Source organism: Apostichopus japonicus, chromosome 4 (genome assembly GCF_037975245.1).
Source record: "Apostichopus japonicus isolate 1M-3 chromosome 4, ASM3797524v1, whole genome shotgun sequence".
Classification (NCBI taxonomy): domain Eukaryota; kingdom Metazoa; phylum Echinodermata; class Holothuroidea; order Aspidochirotida; family Stichopodidae; genus Apostichopus; species Apostichopus japonicus.
The window spans coordinates 18,944,451-18,966,736 of record NC_092564.1 but is presented as its reverse complement, the minus strand read 5'-3'; the positions used below and the strand labels follow the sequence as shown (position 1 = coordinate 18,966,736).

Here is a 22,286-nt window from a genome sequence, read left to right as displayed (position 1 = left end):
TAATCCTTCTATTCAAACTTTTTACTGACAAAAAAATGATATTTGAGTATTTTAATATTTTTGTAAACTTCTGGGACACCTTTTAACTGACAAAGGTTGTTTTTTGGTTTTCTCTGCATCTCTTTATCAGCATCTGGGCTCAGCTCCTCAACAGGAGCCAACAGTCGACTTCGTTGGTTCTGATACCCCTGACGAGTTTCGTGCCGGAGGATTTCTTTCTGAACGATCCGATGGAGGTCTCGTCAGATCCCACTGTCTATGTGATTTATGAAGAACACTCAGATATATGGATAAATGTAAGTCATTTGAATACCCCCGAAAAAAACACATTCTGTAGCAAACTTGCGTTGCGTGGGCGACCGACCGTATTTGTAACAGCTCCCTGTTAATGAGGGGGGTTAGTTTACACTCACTGTGTCCACTGTTTAATGCCAGTAATCTGTCGCAGTCATCTCAAAACTGTTAATGTATGGTAAAGCATGCCAATTTGATTAAATAACCAGGCATGGTGTAATCAGAATGAGACAGGCCAAAGTCCCCTTGGAATATTTGCACTAAGACATGTCCACATCCATTCCGCTCGTTACAACATGTGGAGCGTTTTATCACGTTAAGTCAAAATGTCAATGGCTTATTGCATAAAGCCAGAGAAGATGAACACTCAGCCATTTCCTGGTGTTCTTATCTGCTCAATCTGCATCATTTATCGCAAAATTGTTTACCTCAAGTAAACCAGCTTAATTGATCTTTGATCAGGCATGATGCCGAGCTATTTAAGGCTTCCCTTTCGTACCTTATCTATCCTACTCCCTATGAAATGTTGGAGTGGTGGTTTTTATGTGTAACTCAGTGAGGTGCACATAAAAGCCACAGAGTTTTCCCTTTGTTACCTTGTCTATCCTTCTCCCTATGAAATGTTGTAGTGGTGGTTTTTATGTGTAACTCAGTGAGGTGCACATAAAAGCCACAGAGTTTTCCCTTTTGTACCTTATCTATCCTTCTCCCTATGAAATGTTGGAGTGGTGGTTTTTATGTGTAACTCAGTGAGGTGCACATAAAAGCCACAGAGTTTTCCCTTTGGTACCTTATCTATCCTACTCCCTATGAAATGTTGTAGTGGTGGTTTTTATGTGTAACTCAGTAAGGTGCACATAAAAGCCACAGTTTTCCCTTTGGTACCTTGTCTATCCTTCTCCCTATGTAATGTTGAAGTGGTGGTTTTGATGTGTAACTCAGTAAGGTGCACATAAAAGCCACAGAGTTTTCCCTTTGGTACCTTATCTATCCTTCTCCCTATGTAATGTTGTAGTGGTGGGTTTTATGTGTAACTCAGTGAGGTGCACATAAAAGCCACAGAGTTTTCCCTTTGGTACCTTGTCTATCCTTCTCCCTATGTAATGTTGTAGTGGTGGTTTTGATGTGTAACTCAGTGAGGTGCACATATAAGCCACAGGGTTTTCCCTTTGGTACCTTATCTATCCTTCTCCCTATGAAATGTTGAAGTGGTGGTTCTTATGTGTAACTCAGTGAGGTGCACATAAAAGCCACGAGTTTTCCCTTCAATGGTACCTTGTCTATCCTTCTCCCAATGAAATGTTGTAGTGGTGGTTTTTATGTGTAACTCAGTGAGGTGCACATAAAAGCCACAGAGGATGCACACTCAACTCTATCCTCCTTCCTTACCCTCAATCTACTTATCTACACCGTTAATCTACACCGAAATTTGATCAAATGATCAGGCATGTTTCCATTGAACTGAGAAAGGTACAAAGTCCCATTTAAAAGTCTTTGAAGTGAGTGATTACATGAACAGGAAGATCTGTAAAAGCCTACTTCTTGATGCCCATGCTTATTTTTCTGGTTCATTTAGGACTGCTAAATTAGTGGTTAGATACCACCAATAATCATCATCAAACAAGATGGCTGATGGAGTCACTGTACAGTACTGTACTGCAAGCTATAACTCAAAACTTTATGCAAAGGGTTTCAATAATTTTCTGAAAAGGTTTCAAGAATGTTCTTTCCTTTTGTCCTTCACTTTTAAACTGTGGAGTACATGAAGATGAGAAACTAATATATATATTTAAACCTTAGAAATTTAATTTTCATCTTTTTCGTTTGGTATTAGTAAATTAATTTTTATGTTTGCATTGACCGTGTTTCATCCATGTCGGTTCATTCTCAAATTATCCACATCGTCACTGGCAAATGCTGAAAGTAAATGTTCCTGTCTGTGTGAAGGATATATGCATAGAATATGCTCTCTGTGGTTTATGGAAAGTTGGAAACTTTTTTTTCCTTTGGATATAACCTTAAATTTATACCCTAGCTGTGATAATAAGGAGTGGGTCAAAATCTATGTGTATTGTTTTGCCATTGTTTGCTTTAGATCAATGAGACCTGTTAACAGGTATCATTTATCTTTATCAGCACTGTTAAGTGACTTAATGATACCCTGTGATCACCTGTTTAAGGACATTTAATACTCCTGCAGTTGAGACATTTTGTTTCCCATCGGTGATAAAACAATTATGTATTTCTCATTCAAAATGATATGCCCTCTAATTCATTTTGTAGGTCCACGATTGTCTCCACTTCTTTCCGCAAACCAACCCAGAAGAGATCAGTTTCCTCTGGGCGTCGGAAGCCACCTGTATCAGACAACTCTATTACATAACTGCCCAGTTACAAAAAGCTGAAATGGTCCCAGGTAGGTTTTCACACCTCCACGTTAACTCTCCTTATTTTACAGCCTTGTGACATCTGACAACTGATTTCCAGATCTGATCATTTTAAGCAAAATATGAAAAACTAAGTAAAATTTGCAGATTTACAAATTGTCTTGAAAGGGTCCATATTAAATTCATCTTAGTAAGAGTTGTTGCATTGTGTACATTGTGTACATTTAATTTCCCTTTCAATTTGTTTTTTATATCCCCGTCCTTCTTGTCTATTTCTACCAGGTAATCTCAAGCCAGGCCTCCTGAAGTTCCACCAGTTGACCCACCAAGAGGCGGAGGTCCTCCCCAAGCAACTCTGGGTCGATGAAGCTAAGCAGCTGGTATATTACAAGGCCCTCCATGACACTCCATTAGAGGAACATATGTAAGTATTACCGACTATTTTTCAACATGAAGTGGACGTTTGTTGCGAGGATTAAAGATCTAAGACCTCACCCGTCTTTCTGATCGACCAGACCATGGACACAGAGTGTTCCTTGCATGGTGTATCAAATACATTATACCATCGTTCTTTATAGCAATGCATTTCACCTTCAGGAGCAACAGTATGAACTATTTTATCTAAAAAAATATATATATTGCTAGGAAAGTCGCAAAACATGGCGACCAAACTTGTGTAGTTTTAATCTTACCCATTTACTTTGAAGTCAACCATATCTTTAACATTTTAAAGTTAGTCTTTGGTAAATGTTCATGAGAACCTTAAACAGGTGAACAGTGAGCGTAGTATATATACAGAATACATGTTACATATACAACTATAAAAATAAAAACAATTTCTCTCTCCTCCCACCATCTTCCTCTCTCCTTAACTCTCCTCTCCTACCTCTATTAAAAATGTCATTCCTATGCGGGAATAGAAAAGGTCTCTTCATCTTTGTTTTTCTTGTACAGTAGTATGTAGCTTGTTTATTGTTATATATTAACATGTCTTTTTCTGCTCTTACAGATATGTCATCTCTTACACAGACCCACAAAAGCCTATACGTTTGACTCCACCTGGTTTCAACATCCACGATGCTCAATTCAGTCCAGTATGTAGAAACATCATTTCTGTTTTTAAAACTTAACTTCTGTCCACCTACAGCTATAACTTTCTTCAATATCTGTGCCATATTGGTTGTTCTCACTAAGGCTGCTACAGAGATATTTGAGGAGGAATAACAATTTTCTGCAAAGTATCTGCAATTATTAGTAAAACAAAGAAAATGACATCTTAAAAAGAATATGTTGCTATATAGATATCATTTTCTGCCAAGTGTTGTCAGGAAGCGTTTGTGAATGTGTCTGTCCAAAAGTGTAATGGGGATGGGCAGAGCAGATATGCTTCAGCAATAGTATTAATGGATTTTCTTCTACAGTTTAGTTCTCCAAAGATGATTTAAAAAAACTAAATAAGTAACTAAAGGATATGTAATCATAAAGTCCAGAGTTCAATGACTAATGAAGAAACAATCAATCAAAGTAACCATCATGGAGAAATAAAAATAAAAAATGAGACAACTTTGAAAGAATTTCTATGTACAGCACTGCAGGCTCTTTTAATACTGTGGTTGCCTTTGATATAATAATACCAACCTTTCAGTGGTTATTTAGGCCCACATAACCATAGAAGTGAGCTTCTAGTCACAGCTGGTCGACCGTTCCTAACTCTTGTCTTATCACTTTCAGGATTTTACGTACTTAGTCTACAACATGAGCAATCTGACCACGGCACAGTTCTGTAAGATTGTGCAATTGGAGGTTACCTGTCAACAACCGGTATCTGTAACTTGCCATGATATCTCCAAGCTGATGCATTTATCAAGTAAGTGATTTTTAAAGAGCAAAATGCCCTCACTTCTGCATACACACTTGGCATAGAGTGTGAATGGGTCTGATGACTGTGAGGACAACTGAGGGAGACAAACATACAGCTTTCCCATGTTGTTCTCGGATATATTTTTACTTAAATATATCACTATAAATCAAATTTCATAACCTAGTAATTTTGATAAATAGTACCTTGCATGGAAAAGCTCTCTAAGATCTGCTTATAGATATTAATGTCAAGTTTTGTGGGCGTGTGGACATTTTTTCGGCTAGAATGGGCTTCGAACTACCGACACACAGGAACCCTTATCCTTCGTTGTAACCAGACTGGGCCTATCCAGCTGTTTCGTTGGTGGTGAAGTCTCCTGTGTAACCATTTGTTTGCTGATAGTGGGGTTCTAGTCAGAAGGTTCAGTTTATGTCCATACCATGTAAAACCAGTTTCATTTTGATACAAATTAGGAAGTAGCAGAAAAAGGGATTCTCAGAGAAATTTGGCCTTTTGTTCACACACATATTAAAGAAATAACGGATCAAAGATTACTATTTATATCTTTCAGCAGCCTCAAAACTATCTAGTATTCGAATTTTAAGTTAACCGCTACCTGTTGGACTGAATGATTAATGAATTAGGATATAGAATTGAGGTCTCTCGTAGCAGTGATATATTCGTTCATGATTCATCACACATCACCTCCCACTGGATGATTCAGGAATTGTGATATAGAATTGAGGTCTCTCGTAGCAGTGAGATATTCGTTCATCACACGTCATCTCCAACTGGATGATCCCTCCCAGGAGCGATATTATAAAGGGAATCCATGTGAATTCTTTCAGACTCTCTGAAAAATGTGTTCAAATATGAGAAAGCATATTTTTGTCAGAATGTAAAATTGTTTTCATTGCTTGGAGTCTATTTTCAGTGACACCTTGATCAAGTTGTCTAGTTTTGAACCATTTTTTTTAATTCTTGAAGTATATGAATAATTTATCATCAGTGACAGTGAGTCTTCCTCCTTGTGTTAGTGTCAGGAGATCTCAATATCATGACACTTCTATGCTTTCTGATCGACAGCTACCATGTCGACAATGCCACAACAACCCGAATCCGAGATATTTTCTTACCAGAGCCCCACCAGTCGGGAGACGATGTATGGGGTGATCATCAAGCCAGTGAACTTTGACCCCAACAAGCAATACCCTGTGGTCCACTACGTGTACGGCGGACCTCAGGTGCAGCTGGTCAGTAACTCGTACCAGGGGATGCGTGCCCTGAGGCTGTGCCCTCATCTAGGTTACGTGGTGGTCATGCTCGATAACAGAGGATCTTCGAAGAGGGGACTTAGATTTGAGGGTTACATCAAGAACAAGTTGGTGAGTCAGTCTTCATTCTTGGTGTTGGTATTGCCTGCCGGTGTCTGTAACGTAATCCTAATCCCTGTCAGGTCCGTCCATTTGAAGTGAGGGTAATCTCGTGTTTTGATAAGAGTTGATGATTTATAAGTGTGATGTATACCTCCTGTGCCAGATTGAATCAAATCACTATGGTCCATTGTTAACTTACAAATACTAAAAGCTGTGAAATTTGAAAAGAAACTTGGAGGTATGATAAATGTTACTATACTAGTGGTGTTTATGTCACAATTCATTCATTCATTCATTCATTCATTCATTCATTCATTCATTCATTCATTCATTCATTCATTCATCCATTCATTCATCCATTCATTCTTTCATTTTCTTTTATTGCTTATTTTATTTTTCTTCTTTTGTATTTGGTAGGGTGTCTGTGAACTGGAAGACCAAGTAGAAGGATTAAAGTGGATTGCAGGTCAAAAGGGGTACCTGGATCTATCCAGGGTAGCTGTCCATGGCTGGTCCTATGGTGGTTACCTGTCCCTCTTGGCTCTTGCGAAGAAACCAGATGTGTACAAGGTAGGAACGTCCATCATATCATAATGCTGATATATCAGCACTGTAGAAATTGATATTAAATCATTCTTGCTTTCATGGAACTGCCATTTAATGGAACTGCCATCCATTGCTGGCCCTATGGCAGTTAAGAAACCACATGGCTATGAAAACCATATTTATATTTATTGACATTGTCATGATCTCTGTGATCTTAGCTGAGCTTCATGTTTTCTCCTCCCACACCCAAAATGCATTAAATTTGTCATCTAGTATATGATTTGTACCTTAAGAAGGTTCTGTTTGCTTTGTCTGGAAGGATGAGCTTTTTTAAAGAAAGTCAAAGAAACTTATTCTGTGCTCGTAACACTTTCAGAGCAGTTGCACCTGTGGCCGTGTCTAATGTGTATATCAATTAGTGTTTGAATCATAAATCCTGCTCACTGCTCATATCAGTTAACACTTTGTTTTGCGTAAGAAAGATTGCTTTGCTTCGGAGTATATTACGTAGGATGTAGTAACCCCCCACCCACCCCCTTGCCCACCCAAGGAAAGAAAAGGAACATATGGGTGAGATGTGGGGTCCACTTGCCTATTTAGTAATTTAATGAAACAATGGGTTAACAACCTTAAAGTAAAATCTAATTCTCAGTACACCAGCTCCGTGTTAGATTTCTGAAGGGATCACAGATGAAATAGCACAATACTGTAAATATTTGCCCCTCCCCTCCCCCTTCCCCTAAGAAAATGTTTTGATGAGTGAAAAAAAACTGATTTGACTGATAGTGCATGATTTATTTGTGTTCCATTACAGGTTGCAGTGGTAGGAGCACCAGTAACCAATTGGAACTCTTACGATACTGGTTACACGGAGCGATATATGGACACACCCATGAACAATGCTACTGGATACCAGGAGGGCTCTGTGCTTAGTATGACCAAGCTGTTCCCTGATGAGTAAGTTATTAAATGATTGCTCCTGCAGCCATAGAGAAATTGCATTTACTTTTGTCTTAACTTCTTGGGAACTCACATTATTTGGAGCAGAATTTGTTTTTCTCTTTTCAAGTGGAATAGTAAAGATTATTTCAGAAATTAAAAGTAGGCTAACACCACTGCTGCTATAAGAACATGTCAGGTTCTAACTGTCAAAGTTAACACATTCAATATGGGTTTGAGGAAGCTACAGACTTTCTCAATATTTTAGATGTCTGTTTTGGACATTATTTTAATTGCATAGTTAACAAGCCACTGTCTATGTGTATATTCTTGCAGTGGAAGCTGAATTGCAAAAGCGACCATGCGCTTTAAGAAATGTAGTCAAATTAGGCTAGGCTTAGCTTCACTGCAATCAAAAGTTGTTACATCAAACTGTCAAAGTTCAGTAGTCAAATTGGTTTTCAAAAGAGCTTGAGTGGTTTTTATATCAAAGAAACCAAAACCAGTGTGTGTTTATGCATATCTACTGGTAATGAAAGCTTAACATGCAAAAGCAACTGTTTGCTAAGAACTGAAGTTCTGAAATCTGGCATGACATGTACAGTATATATAGGGTTTATAAGGTTTCATTAAGTTTTGTTAGGTTTTATTAGGTTTCAATAAAATGTACACATATCTACTTGCAATGAAAGCTGAACCTGCAAAAAACAACTGTTTGCTAAGAACTGAAGTGTAAACATATGGCATGACGCGTATATGTATGTTTCATAAGGTTTAATAAAATATATGTATCCACTGGTAATGAAGTTGAACCTGCAAAGCAACTGTTTGCTAAGAACTGATGTGCTCAAATCTGGCGCATGACATGTATTTTTAGGGTTTATAAGGTTTCATTAGGTTTAATGAGGTTTCTATCTAATGTACAAGTATCTACTGGCAATGAAGCTGAACAGGTCTGCTAAAGCAACTGTTTGCTAAGAACTGAAGTACTAAATTTGGCATGACATGAATGTATAAGTTTCATTAGGTTTTATGAGGTTTTCATAAAAATGTACACGTATCTACTGGCAATGAAAGCTGAACCTGCAAAAGTAACTGTTCGCTAAGAACTGACGTGCTAAAATCTGGCATGACATGTATGTAAAGGTTTGATAATGTTTCCATTCAATGTACACATATCTACTGGCAATGAAAGTTGAAGCTGCAAAAACAATTGTTTGCTAAGAAATGAAGTGTAAACATCTGGCATAAAGTGTACACACCTTTTGATTTGCAGTTAATGTATGACACTTTGTAATCAAACCCTGCAATTCTTCTTTCGTTCACAGAGAGAACAGATTACTACTTATTCACGGTATGATTGATGAAAATGTCCATTTCAACCACACCAGCCAGTTAATTGATAAACTGGTTAAAGATTGCAAGCCCTACCAGCTTTTGGTAAGCTCTCCTTTAATGTCATAATCTGTTTGTTAACTGTTCTAAGACAAATCCCTTCGGAGCTTCCAAAACGTGGGGGAGCACAACATCAGAGGGGCACTTTCTCATTCCAAAAACCACAACTCGTTATGCTATAAATCGATACACACCGGCCATATCACTTAAATATATATGATGTGTTAGTATGCTACCAATACTATTTATTGAGATTGTTTATTGTTAACCGTGCAACAAAAAGATATGGGATGCCATTTTAAAAATAGCATGTACAGACTAAAAATAAATAAGAATAGGCTTAAGGCTTAAGATATCCAAAAGACAGTTCTTCATCAAAGGGGCATATTTTATTTGCCGCTAGCCTCTAGGGCACATTTGCTATTTTGGAAAAAAGCGCCCCCCAGCTCCTACCCCTCTGGTAACAGAAACATTTTGATGAAATCTTTTAACTCAAAATGAACATTGGCAGTTAAAGGACAGTGGAATTTTATCACATTTCAAAGATAAATGAACAGTAAAGTTTTGTAGAGCATCTGCCATGATGACATCACAGTCCACCCTCTGTGATCCATATTCTGGGTTTTAATCTGGCCCAAAAAAAAACTCACTTTAGGAACGATGACTTTTACAGCAGAGGGGCCAAAAATATTCAAAAGAGGACTTTAAACCAGCCGTATGGAAATGTTTTTGTCTTTTCTAGTCAAGAAAGATCCCTTTGACCCATTCAGAGATCACAAATTATATGTCCTATAAATTAAAAGTCTGCAAACTGTAAGGGCCATGACCCAGAAGCTAGGACCGATTTAAAACCGTTTTTTACGTCATACTTAGACCGTCCCCAGGGACAAGATTGAAAAACTGTAGAAAAATCTCTAAACGTCGGGAAATATTCTTTGACACACTGACAGATTTTCTTCGCCCATTTCACGGGTCGTTCCCCGGCGGTCTGTGGACCGTCGCTCCACGAAATTAAAGACATTGAGATCAAATTTAGCCAATGGACAAAAAATGGAAGAAAGTTATTTCCCTTTTCCATCCGTAGGTCTATCCACAGGAGAGGCACGGCATTCGAAAGCCTGATACTTACGAGCATTACGAGACGTCCATCCTGAGCTGGCTACAACAGCATCTGTGATGTCACCACCGAGATATATACATAAAGTCTGAAATAGCTTTCCTCCCTGGGTGTTTGGATTTTGAACAACCGAGGAAGTATCTTAGTCCCAGCTTGTGGCAAAAAACCCAATGCATTTATAGTAATTGTAACTGTACATAGTGACTGCTTACTTAATAACCATGTGCTCACTGTTATATATTATTTAGTGGAGAAGCATTTTTAATTCTATTTTTTTTCCAGTTCATTTTTCATTTTCCAATTTGACAGGAAAGTTTAAAGGTTTCAGGTCCTAGTGGCATTATGACATTGCAGGTTTTACAAAAATGACCGCTTCCAGTTGAAACTTTTATACTAAACGATAGTCTGCCAAATGGAGCAAGATCTTTCACAGCTTCACAGATAATCTCCGTCACATAAGCTAACTGTGTCGGTTAGGCTTGTGACCCCTCTCTAAAACAAAGCTCACATTGTGTTCTTGAAATCCTTTGACACTCTGGATTTAAGCCCCATGAGTGAAGTTATGATTTGGTACAGTCCATCACAGGGGTGTAGGGCTATCTTTTAACCCCTTTTTTCCTGGAGACTTATAACCTCCCACATAGTAAACAGAGACTTCCACCCCCCCAATAAAAAAAAAAAATATTGGCTTATAGTACCTATAGTCGATGCTAATTGCTATCTTGTCAGTGTCGTTGATGACATCATAATGGTGAAATTTCTATCTCAACTTTCAAGTGTAAAAAATGAGAAAGATCTCAATTCATTTGGATATCGTCAAATTGTGTTTTATCTGTGCAATAGGTCTACGGAGGCTGTTCATTGCTTGGTGGCCAACTTGCACTACCAAGGGTATATTTGCTAGCATGCCTCTAGCATTGCATAGTCTCTGCTCTATACTGGTATCATAGGCTAGGTTGTTAGTTCAGGTGGTGCCAAATTTTTGGCAAAAAATTAAACCTTGGACCATATGTGAGTGATATCAGCCCAGATATTGAAACTTTCAAATTTTACAACTTGAGGGTTTGAGTGAAGATTGTTAATATATCCTTGAAATATTTGCAAAAAAACGGTGTGGTTTTGCTTCATTTGTTTTGTCCTTTATTGTGACATGGCTTGATTTCAGCTTTAGTATATATTAGAGATGTGAAATAAGCAATTTGAAACATTTATCACTTTATCATGATTAGCAAATAGTTTTTCTTCTCTATATTAATTTAGTTTTTTAGAGCTGAATCCAGGACCAACAGCCTACTTAAGTTATTATTTTCAATATTTACCAGTTAGCAGCTGTTAGTAAAGAGTTAAGATACTATCTGAAGCTGGCAAAGTTCATGATCCGACTAATTTGAAATACCACGTGAAGCAATGCTGGGTCTGCTTTCTTAGTATGATATGGTGAAAGAAATGGATTTTGTTGGAAATCCTTTATTGTTGTGTACCTTTTATCTCAGCTTTTCCAATCTGGTTGCAAATTCTAGATGACAGTAACTAAGATTATAATTAACAGATTAAAGTGTGAGATATTGCAAAACTTCTGGAAAACATGATCCCCCCCCTTTTATATCTATCTATTTGGCATGTACCAAAAGCCTTAGCGATAGTTTTAGACTGCCCCATTTCAGCTTGATATTTTAAAAAAGTCTGTCTCTTTCCTCTGTCCACCCACATGCCCCATACCCCCCCCTTCCCCCATCCCTTCCAAACAAAGACAGTTACTTCTATGTCTGAGCCCTTTAGCTCTATGAAGCTCTTGCTGGATTGTTTGGAGTTCAACCAACTTCATCATCAGAATTGAACATCATTGAGAAACTTCAATTGAACAGCTGATCAAAGTTTCCTTTCCCGGTATCTTAACGACTTAGTCATTCCAGTATCTTTTTTTTTCTGTTATAAAAGTGGTTATTTTTGTTAGCAATCTTTTTTCTTCTTGCATATCCTTGTAGAGTTGTTTATACACACAACTTTTGGTTTTCAAATAGTTGTGAAAATTTTGTGCCATTCCAGTTAGATGGACTTGGCATCTAAAGTATTTATTTTGATACCATTATCAGATAAATTTGATTTTGATTTTATTCAGTGAAAGTGTAATGTAGTCTGCATGTACTCATGTACTACTATAGCCTTTAGGAGTTTAAAAGCTATTATTTTATGTAAATTTGCAATGGAATATGTTGATTCATCCAAATTTCCTCCTGCTACCGTTAGTTCAGGAATTCCTGTCTCCTTGCACAAAACTTTAAAACATGCGACAAATTTGTCAAAGAAAAGGAAAAGATGGGGCTATGTTCTTGTTCAACCTAAGCCCTTTCTGAATGCAACCATTACATAGGTCTGTTGTCATCAGCTGCTGCCCAATATGCAGGTAGAAATAAGAGATTCTATAAGCTCCCAAACCCATCTTGTTTCTTCTATTCTAGTGAGGGAGGCTGAAATTGGAGGGGGGGGGAAGGGGGCGTGCGCGGGTGAGGCACGGCATCAGGAGATTTGTCTGAAATTGACAGGAAAGCGATTATTAAAAGCTTCCAACTGGATTTTAACTTTTGAATTTCATCAATGATGTGGATTTGTGGTTGATTGAGTAATATTATCATGATCATCTTGTTTTTTGGTTTTTTATTCCTTACAGCTTTCTATCCTAAATATTAATGAGTTGATGTCTAGATATGTGTGACTACCCTTGAAACAACTCGACTAGCAATCTTTGTCCAGAAAGTCCAGACCTTTACGTCTTGTTCTGTACATAATTTTTTTTTTTTTTTTTTTCTTGTTTTCTTTGGTGGTATATACAGTACAGAGAACTTTGTAATTTGTAAATAAATTCATCAAAGTCAGTTGTATGAAATAGTCCATACCTCGTATATAGTCTATAGGTTGTTTGGTAGGTGCTATAGGTCAAAAATAGGAGATAAATGTTGTGTTTTTGTTTTTGAAATGAGAAAACTGTTCAATTAAGGATGTTGACAGTCTTTGAAGGATTTTCTAGTTTTCCTTCTTTGTTCACTTGTTTATTGTCTTCATTTTTGTTATTTTTTGGTGCATAGCAAATGAACTTCAACATAACATTCAGAATTGAATCTCTCAGCTTTTTGAAATCGTTTACACCTTTAGCTGAAGAATATTCCATGAAACTTATCGTGACAAATGTGAAAACAATGTTGGATGTTGTTGACGACTAGTGTGCAAGAGTTATGGAGGGATGGAGTGATAAGACGAACATTATTTGTTATAGACTTCGATGGTTGTAACATGCCCCATTTTCAAAGACACCAAGACGTTGGTTGGAAATATTTAACTTGCCATGACGGGTGGTGCTCGTTTCAAGTTGTACCGTCTGCTGAAGATGGTGAGAAGAACCGTCAGTTTCATTTAAAAAATATTATTAGAATTGTTATTGAAGATGATTGCAGTTTGTGAAACTAAATGAATAAAAAAAAAAAAAGGAAAGCTTTTTACATTTTCCCACCAACTCAGCTTGACAGCCTAACATGGAAAATCCTGGATAGTCGGGCACTGTGTGTGTGTGTGTGTGTGTGCGTGCTTCAGTGACTGATTGAACCAGTTTTTGGTGCGAGCTCATCAGTCCTTCAGTGGCCAGGGGGGGTGGGGAGGGGGTCAGTTGTAAGGTAATGGGTCTGGAAGACTCTCAAAACTAGATCATGACGCTTAAGTTTGATTTTTTTTTGTCACATTCAGTTCTATGGAGTTTTTTCGGCCTGGGTTTAGACCTTTGGTTTGCTCAACCCCCATAGCCTATTATTTAAGTTTGCTTCATTTATAGTCAGGTGATGTTCACTTGGTCTATAATGTATTCTACAAAATGAGAAATTGGAACTTGAAAAGGAAAATGTGTTGGATTGGTGACACCCTGTTGTTCCTGAATGGTACAAAAGCCAATCAGTGCCTATTGAGAAAATATTTTTAAATTTGTTCCAAAATGAATAATTAATTCTTTGCTGAAAATTAGTAATATGTTCGTACGATTTTTTATTAACTCGTTGAAACGAGTTTGATAATTGCTTCAGGAGGAATGAATAATTGGTAGCAACATATTAAAAATATTGTTCGCATGGCACTGATGATTGGCTTTCGTAGAAATGGCGTGTAGGTATTGCTGTATGTATAAGTGGCAAGTTTCAAGTCAGGACAGACGCTCTCTAAACAAGAATGCGTTTCATTTGGGTATTAATGAAACCTTTTCAAATGTCATTGTAGGGCATTACACACTGGGCATTATAATACTTAACATTATACTGCCTGGTAAGTTAAACTGCTAATTAACTACAAATTAGTTAAACCCCCCTTATTGAAAGGCTCTTACTGAAGGTGTTATGTTTCCCCATATACCCCCAGTACTCATTTCAAGACAATTTTACGTGTGTGTAAGATATGACGTGACACTTTGATTCGATTGCGAGAAGCAAGCCAATGAATGATGATTTACCATAGTGACAGACCCTTGGTGATGAATAGTTCTTCCCAAAATAGAGAATCATCTTATTTTGTTTGGAAGTTAACACACTTTTGACGAGAAACTTGATCAAGTCTAAGATCGAAAGACATCAGTCACTGAGTAGCTTGAATTTGTTTTTTTGTTTTTTCATGTCGCGTTTGTTTTCTTTGGTATTTGGTGGTATTTACTGCTTCCCTTATTAAAATACAACAAGTGTCAATATTACCCAAACCTGGCCATGATTGCAATTCAGTATAAAACTGTTGTCATGTTTAATGGTAGTGTGATGTAGTGCTATGTTTTCTGGAGTTCTTGTCATGCAATTATTAACTGCTTAATAGAACAATGTAACATGAATCGCAGTGTATGAATTGAGAGACATTACTTAATATCGTTACCATAGGATTGGAAAAGCTGGCCAATCTTTCATAGTTTTTTCATTGCCATGGTGCTTGAGAACGGCTAAATCGTGGGCAAACTTTGCTGCTTATTTTTTTGACCCAAGCAGGACGTTAAATATGAGCGTAAGAGACTGCCTTCGGTCATCTTGCGGCTTTGATAAGCCAATGATGGCTTCTTCGCGAGTTCCTGCTTGCAGGAGGATCTAAAATACATACATACATTAACACTGATAACATCAGCACAGCTTATTACATTGAACAATAAGAGAGAAGTTAAACGTTGATATGTTTGAAATCCTGTAAAGATACTGCGACAAATTGTGAAGTTTAAATCATGATTTGTGTAAGTTTGATTCGTGGAAAAAAACTCATTATTCACTTCTATTTAAGGTTAAATGTAATGTTTTAAATGTTATCATGTGAATACTCAGAAAAGAAAAGAAAAAAAGGTATTCCAAAAGAAGATATTAACATATTTCAAGACATTTTATGGAAGGAATGTTACTAATAGACATTGTCCAAGTACTCTACCGACCATTGTCTTTCCATTTTTGTTCTCGGATTTATTCTCCGTTTTGGGCAAGTGAGAACTTGTGAGCATTAGATGCTTAGCCAGTGATAATATATTATGTAAAGCAGCTAGCTACACGATAACAAAGTAAACTGGTATGTATCCTGTGTACCTTAGTAATCACCTTCAGACAGTGGCGGAGCGTCTATACACTCAGGGGGGCGGATGCCTCCCCTGACGGACTCAAATGGACTGCTGGCGCCCTTTTCAGCTTTTTACCACTTTTTACTTATTCGCGATTATTGACTTGTTTATTAGCTTAGCAAGGGCGGCGGAAGCACTTTGAATCTGGGGGGGCACCAACGTGGAAGGGCACGTTGCAGAAATTCGATTGGACTGATGCAGCCTGATATTAAGTACCCTTTATAACTCTTATTGTATTATCTTATTTGCGTATACACATCACTGCATCAACCCCTCCCCCCCCTCAAGGAAACAATGCATACTAGCACTGCAGTATCTAATGTGCAAATTGGGAAACAAGGAAAAAGACAAAATGATGTGAAATCATTATAAAGTCCCAGTCCCTGCACACGCGATCGATACATGCATGAAAGCAAATGAAATATGTCAATAAACTGAAAGAAATGTAATTTTCTATGTGTTTTTCAATGGTTGAACTGATATTATTATGATCATTATTATTGTAACGACTTTCCCAATAATTCTAACCAATTTGGAAGGGTTATAACACGGCAAATGATTGTATGCTATTGGCATGCGATGTAGTAACCAACGCATGCCTACATGATATGCACATTAACATGTTGAACGCGCGCGAAGCGCGCGAAAAACTTTGGTAATATTTTTCGGGCAAGTCGTTACAGCCCCCCAGATCAAATTGGGCTCCTACGCCTGTGGTAGTAAACATATAAAACTTCTCGAAATATTTCATTCGACGTGGGTTTCGCCTTGTAAACTCTTTTTTTATTTAGAAATTTTTATGTAGAAAAAGGGCACATTTTTAATCTGAGGAAAAGTGGGGGGGCACGTGCCCCCTGTGCCCCCCCGGTTCCGCCGCCCTTGTAGCTTAGTGTCGAAAACGCCCCAACAGACCCTTCTTGCCCCCTGACCAATACCCCTAGCTCCGCCACTGCCTTCAGATGTACTTGGCCGCCTACCAGAGAGATAGTTATTAGATGGCAGGGGTGGGTGGAGGCAGTGGAAGGGGAATAGAATCATTTTGGGGGTCTGGGCAATATGGAATCAAGGATTGGTTCTCATTTTCCACAAAGGAAAAACGAGGCTTCAAGAATTACCTGTGATATAATTGAGCCCGACCTGCATTGGGTGAACAGTTTTTGACTGGTTTTCATTTACTTTAGCAAAAGTAGTGCCTCATTGCCATAAAATTTGGGGCCTGGATGTCAGAACTGACAGCTTGGTTGGATCATGGCGAACAATTTTGTCACCAGGCCCCATTTGAAGTCACTTGTTCTCAAGTAAATTTTGAAAATGAGAGTATTGTATACTTTATCCCCATGTTGGAGTTCAAGTAATTATACAAGGTGTGGGGTTGGAAGGGTTTTGTGGCTGGCTATAATAAATACTTTGAAAAGGGGATGGATGGAGGTTTAGCCAAATGAAATAGATTACTACATGAACCAATCCTTCAGTATTTTAAACACAGTCAGGTAGGAGTGATACTAATGGAAGGGCCTAGAGCCATTATGACAATGCTCCTGGTCTTTGGTAAAGTCAGGCTGAAATTTCCTACTGCAAGCAAAGTCGAGGATCCCAAGTTTTGACGCCCATTTGCATCGGCAGGTCCAGAATATCTCAGAAAAGGGCGCAAGAGAGACAAGTGTCAGTAGATACCAACCACTTACCGGTCACTACCAGCAAACAGCAAGGAAGGCCCATCTGCGAAGCGTGCTGAATTTTTCTGCTATGTATCAATTTTTTTTAGAAAATGTTGTTTTGCAGCTAACTCATAGTGACATAAGAATTCCTGAAGAGGGGCCAAGCTGCCTGGATCTGCTCCTACATTTGGAGCAGAAATAGTAGATAGACAGAACTCGATTGATGTTTTCAGAATCTCATTGTAAGTTGTATTGCAGAATCTCTATAGATTCAATGAGATATTGGACATTTGAGGCTGTCACTTAAAGGCATTGAAGACTCGCCCCAAACCACGTGCCGCCCTGTGAAAAGGTTAACTTTCCATTGCTTGCAAGTGAAGTTTTCTGCTTGTAGCTACAAAATGCAGACAATGAAACATGATACCTTGTTATCCATAGCTGGACCTGAGATGTCCATCACTGTATCGTTTGTATACTGTGCTGTGGGTATTGATCGCAGCTGTATGTACTGACTGTACACTAGTGTCTTATTACCGACGGTAGCAAGCTGTGTGTGTGTATTTTCTGGGATCGTTGGTGGTGTTTAACACTTCTGTTACACCGCATTCGAAACTAGGTCAGCTTACTGGCATTACACGTTCCTTTTTGAGCGAGTCTTCACACCCTTTAATAATTAGATATCAAAGGGGGTGGGAGGGGGGGGGAGTAAGGTTTCCAGGACAGCTGCCACATTCTGTGGGCTGCTGGGATTTATTTCTATTAAAACTGCAGAGTAAAACAGAGACAACACACTGAGACGACACACTAGTTTTGTCTTGGTTTAAGGTGTTTTACTCCATAAATGGGCTGCAGAGACAGACACCTTACAAAACAGACCCAAGGAGAAGTGATACACTTGTTTTAATGTCTGGAAATTAATTTTGTTCATAAAATTGGATTTCAACACTACCTGACTGACTATTTTGAGATTGGTCTGAAGGGCCAATAAAAATCATTCTAACAATAATATTTCTCTTCAAAGGCACCAAAGTAATTCAAAAAAGATAAGAAACCAATTTTTTTTGCAGTAATTCATTAATAATATTGATACATTTTAATCACCCTCAATATTTTCAAAATATTACTAAGAGTGATACAAGTTTTTGAAGAAAAAAAAAACTTTTGCAGCCACTTTAGCATACAATACATATCTAACACTTTCTAGCTTCAAAATATAATCTCCTTAAAGACAAAAATTAATATCAGTAACATGTGTATGTATATCATATATATGTATTGTGTCAATAATTGTGTCAATGTGTCAATATCATATATATGTATTGTGTATATGTATATATAATATATGTATATATTATAAATATATATATATATATATATATATATATATATAAATATATATATAATATATATTGTTATATTCATACACAAAGCTGATATTTCAGGTGTTACAATTTAACTACTTAGGCTTAGAACACACTGCAAACATACATTACCCCAAGTCAAAAGATAAGAGGAAAAAAATAATACCTTGCAGCTCTAGACAACAGAATTAATAAAACAAGCATTAGTTCCATTCAAAGGTTCCCTTTTAAAGTCAATTTGCTCTTTTGATGGTTGAAATATTATTCTCAGTTAGTGGTAAAAGTTGGCGAAAAAAGAAGAGAAAAGAAAGCGATAAAGTAATTTACACATACATATTTTAAGCTTTCCTCTCCTCCTGGTTCATCCTTTAAAATTCCTCCTTTTACCAATAAGAACAGTTCTCCCTCTCAGTTACGAAAGATGAAAGAAAGATTAATCACATTTCAAAAGAGAGTTGAGTATATAATAATCTATATACTCTTCAATTTCAACAGGACTGCAAAAAACTGCATCTTAAGGAATCTATATTGCAACTGCTCTGTGGCATCGGAATTTAGTAACAGGCCAACTTTCCTTGGAATTGTCTGCTTTTTGGATGTTACATCATTCCATCATTTATCATCCTCAGAGGGGAATACTGAAGACACAAGCTGCTTCGTCCAACCACTAACCATCTCTGGGCTATTCGCTACTGAGGAGCAAACCGTCTGAACACCTGTTGGGTCAGTAAATATCAAATCGAATAATCCTTTATTACAAAAAAAAACCAAAAAAAAGTAACAAATCAAAGAACATTGATTACATGTATTGACAGCTGTATTGCCCAACAACCAGCCCAGTCTTGTCCTGAAAACCTGCACACAATCCTTGAGACGATAGCAAAAACAGTAAGTCTGCTTTTCAACATTAAAAAACTCCCCTTCAAGTTTGTTTTTAATTCTTCTTCTTGAGTCCAGCCTTGCTGTTATTCAATATCTGTATCATTCCCCCCCCCCCCCCCACCTATGATTTATACTTCCAGCTCTGTTGCTACCTGAAGATGTAAATTTCCAATTGCATTTTGACTAGTCTGAACCAGTGGCGGAGCTAGGGGTATTGGTCAGGGGGGGGTGAGAATTGTCTGTAGGGGCGCTTTCTACACTAAGCGGAACGCCACCACAGGTTGGCGCGGAGCGTTCAGAAATTTTTTGAGTAAAGATACTCCCTAGAACGCCGGATATGACCCTTGCTAATTTGCAGATCATGTGACAAATGTCAATAGGTAGATGAGATTGCAATAAAAAGTCAATAATCGTGAATAAGTAAAAGGTGGTAAAAAGCTGAAAAGGGAGCCTGCAGTCCATTTGAGTCCACCAAGGGGGGGGGGGATGGGATCCGCCCCTTGACTGTATGGACACTCCGCCACTGGTCTGAACAGACCTACAAATTCAAAGTTGTACCTGTAAAGTTTACAGGTACAACCTTAGTTTACAGTGTTAACTAAGGTTCACCCTAGGTATATACAATAGTAAACTGACCATCATGTCAAGCTTCTCACTAGTATCATCAGTTTCATTACAGTCCATTGAAAAAGAAGACTTTTTATGTCCTCCAGTGATAGCTTTATATTTGCATTAAACAATTTTTCAACAGTTTATAATGTCTGATGTGATACAGGAGTGCTATGGTGTATATATAAAGTAAGTTAATGTTGCTTTTATGCAATAAATGTACACTGACTTTGTGCACTGAATGTACTTTTCAAAAGGTACAGTAAAGTACTGTATTATATTTATATTTCAGAAACAGGCATAGTTTTTGCAAATAGGTTGAAAATGAGGAATAATAAATATTATGTTAATTTTTTTTAGTACGTACCACTGTTCCACGACGTTTTTACCAGACTGGAGGTATCCGAGACCGATGGTACCTGAGAAAGTAAATATCACAAAATTTACTTCATGAGCCAAAATCTGGCTACACCATTGACAGCAATAGAATATGATCATGATTATTAACCTTGTCTTTATCTAGATCCTTCAAGTTAGGCAGGACGGAGTAAAAAATCTGAAGAATTGAGGCAATTTTTTACTGAAGCTTTCCTGAGCATTTATCAAAATCATATGCATGTCAGTGATGTCACATACAATAATGTGAGGCACTTACTACTCTTTACTGCTGTTCTACAATTTGTTCAACTGATAAATCTATTGAAGGATTTGAGATAGTGACAAAACATATTCAGAAAAGTATCAGTCAAAATAGTCGTAAGCTACATCTCCTCCACTCCCATCTACAGTACATCACATTTCCCCCACGTTGACTCGCTCCCCTGCCACATCCTCCCATGCCTCTCCCCTCCCACCCATCTTCCTACCCCCCCTCTCCCACCTGCCAGAAAGAAACCATCTTAATTCTGCCATCATTATATCTTACTTGCTTAAGATAATCATCGTGCATTGTGAGATTCTGTGTGAGTTTATTGAGTGTGTTTGCCGACTGATGTGAACCACTCCACACACCATGCTCAACGGTGACATACAGAGCTCCACCAACTATAGCAAGTTTGCCAAGACCCCTGAAACAGAAAGAATAAAGTATGGTTTACTATATGTTCAACAATATAACACATGAAACTGCATCATTCCTTATTTCTTAAGTTTTGGAAGACCATTGAATCTTCTTGGAAAAATAATCCAAGTGCCTGATGTGATGTGGGACCCATTATGACACACTTTCAGCTATTTCAGGATTAATTGTAGCAACAGAAAGTAAGAAAAATTGAAATGTACTAGTACTACCAAGTCTTCCGATAATTTTTTACAAGTGAAGTGAAGCTGGACATTGATTTAAATTTTGAAAACTTATGTCCATATCGTCATTATTAAAGAAACTTCTTAAGTGTTAGCTTAATTTTATGTGCTCAAGTTTTTGTTTGTGCCCAATGTTAAGAATGGAGGAACTAACCCAACAACATTCTTTCCAGAACCTTATTATACTTGCTATCTGCTATTTGGAATAAAACAACGGATAGGGCTAGTAATATTTTATTAACTCATTTCAGATCATCCAAATGAATTCTGGACATTCTTCTCTTTATGAGTAAACTCTGCATTAAAGGTCCCACTATTCCTGAAGCTCCTGCCAAGGAAATTGCCCAGTTTCGTCAAAATACATAAAACTCTAGATATGCATGTTGGTAACATTGCAACATACAGTAGGCTAGACTTGGCAAAATTTAAGGAAACTTATTCAATGAGTTATTTTCTTCCCAAATCCTTACGATTTTAACCGATTCACCGAAATGTGATCGGCACTTCATAAAAAGGACCTAGTGGAAATATGCCTAGAGCCAACCGTTTGGTCGAACGTTAAGGCCAATGCACAAAGTTAGGCTATGGTAATATCGCTACTATTGCATAACGTTAGGCCTAACTTGTTAGGCTAGGTTACAAATATTACAACGTTCAAGTACAACTGACACAGCGGAAAATTTCTATTAAAACTTCGCCTACTTTAGCTACTGCTTCCACTAAAAGCACCTAGGGGTTGAAAGCTTGAAACATGACACATTCATGTGCTAAGAGCAATTACACATTTTTACAACTTACTTTATTACGGAGGCAGCCATGTTGAAGAGTCTATTGCGTAATAGCAACAATGAAGATATAACAGTCACATGGTTTAAATTTGCATGATGAGTAGGAAAGCGTATGAGTACGGTGGCTAGATAACATGTTGTACAACTTACAATAGGCGAATAT

General features: G+C 37.6%; 2 protein-coding genes across 2 annotated transcripts in view; one reads left to right on the top strand and one right to left on the bottom strand.

Moving 5' to 3' along the window:
- The window catches only part of LOC139966709 (dipeptidyl peptidase 9-like), a 21,338-nt gene extending 6,000 nt beyond the window's left edge, over window positions 1–15,338 (top strand). Inside the window, exons 7-16 of the mRNA XM_071970007.1 lie at window positions 131–296; window positions 2,578–2,710; window positions 2,964–3,105; window positions 3,691–3,775; window positions 4,413–4,548; window positions 5,629–5,927; window positions 6,336–6,488; window positions 7,279–7,421; window positions 8,732–8,843; window positions 9,883–15,338. Of these exons, the coding sequence (XP_071826108.1) occupies window positions 131–296; window positions 2,578–2,710; window positions 2,964–3,105; window positions 3,691–3,775; window positions 4,413–4,548; window positions 5,629–5,927; window positions 6,336–6,488; window positions 7,279–7,421; window positions 8,732–8,843; window positions 9,883–9,975 (1,462 nt within the window). The 3' untranslated portion in view covers window positions 9,976–15,338. The remainder of the gene's footprint in view (window positions 1–130; window positions 297–2,577; window positions 2,711–2,963; window positions 3,106–3,690; window positions 3,776–4,412; window positions 4,549–5,628; window positions 5,928–6,335; window positions 6,489–7,278; window positions 7,422–8,731; window positions 8,844–9,882) is intronic.
- LOC139966710 (uncharacterized) lies at window positions 13,314–22,286 on the bottom strand. The gene is made up of 4 exons (XM_071970008.1): window positions 22,134–22,286; window positions 20,959–21,100; window positions 20,401–20,452; window positions 13,314–19,258 (listed from the first exon to the last, which is right to left on the bottom strand). Exons 1-4 carry the CDS (start codon window positions 22,151–22,153, stop codon window positions 19,155–19,157), a joined length of 318 nt encoding a protein of 105 aa, XP_071826109.1. The 5' UTR covers window positions 22,154–22,286; the 3' UTR covers window positions 13,314–19,154.

Bases quoted from the DNA above. Each gene is read 5' to 3' on its own strand.
- LOC139966710 (XM_071970008.1), bottom strand. From the start codon at position 22,153: ATGGCTGCCTCCGTAATAAA. The intron at 21,101-22,133 runs GTAAGTTGTAAA...TTTCTGTTTCAG, and splicing joins ATGGCTGCCTCCGTAATAAA to GGGTCTTGGCAAACTTGCTA. The intron at 20,453-20,958 runs GTAAGATATAAT...TTACTTTCTCAG, and splicing joins ACGATGATTATCTTAAGCAA to GTACCATCGGTCTCGGATAC.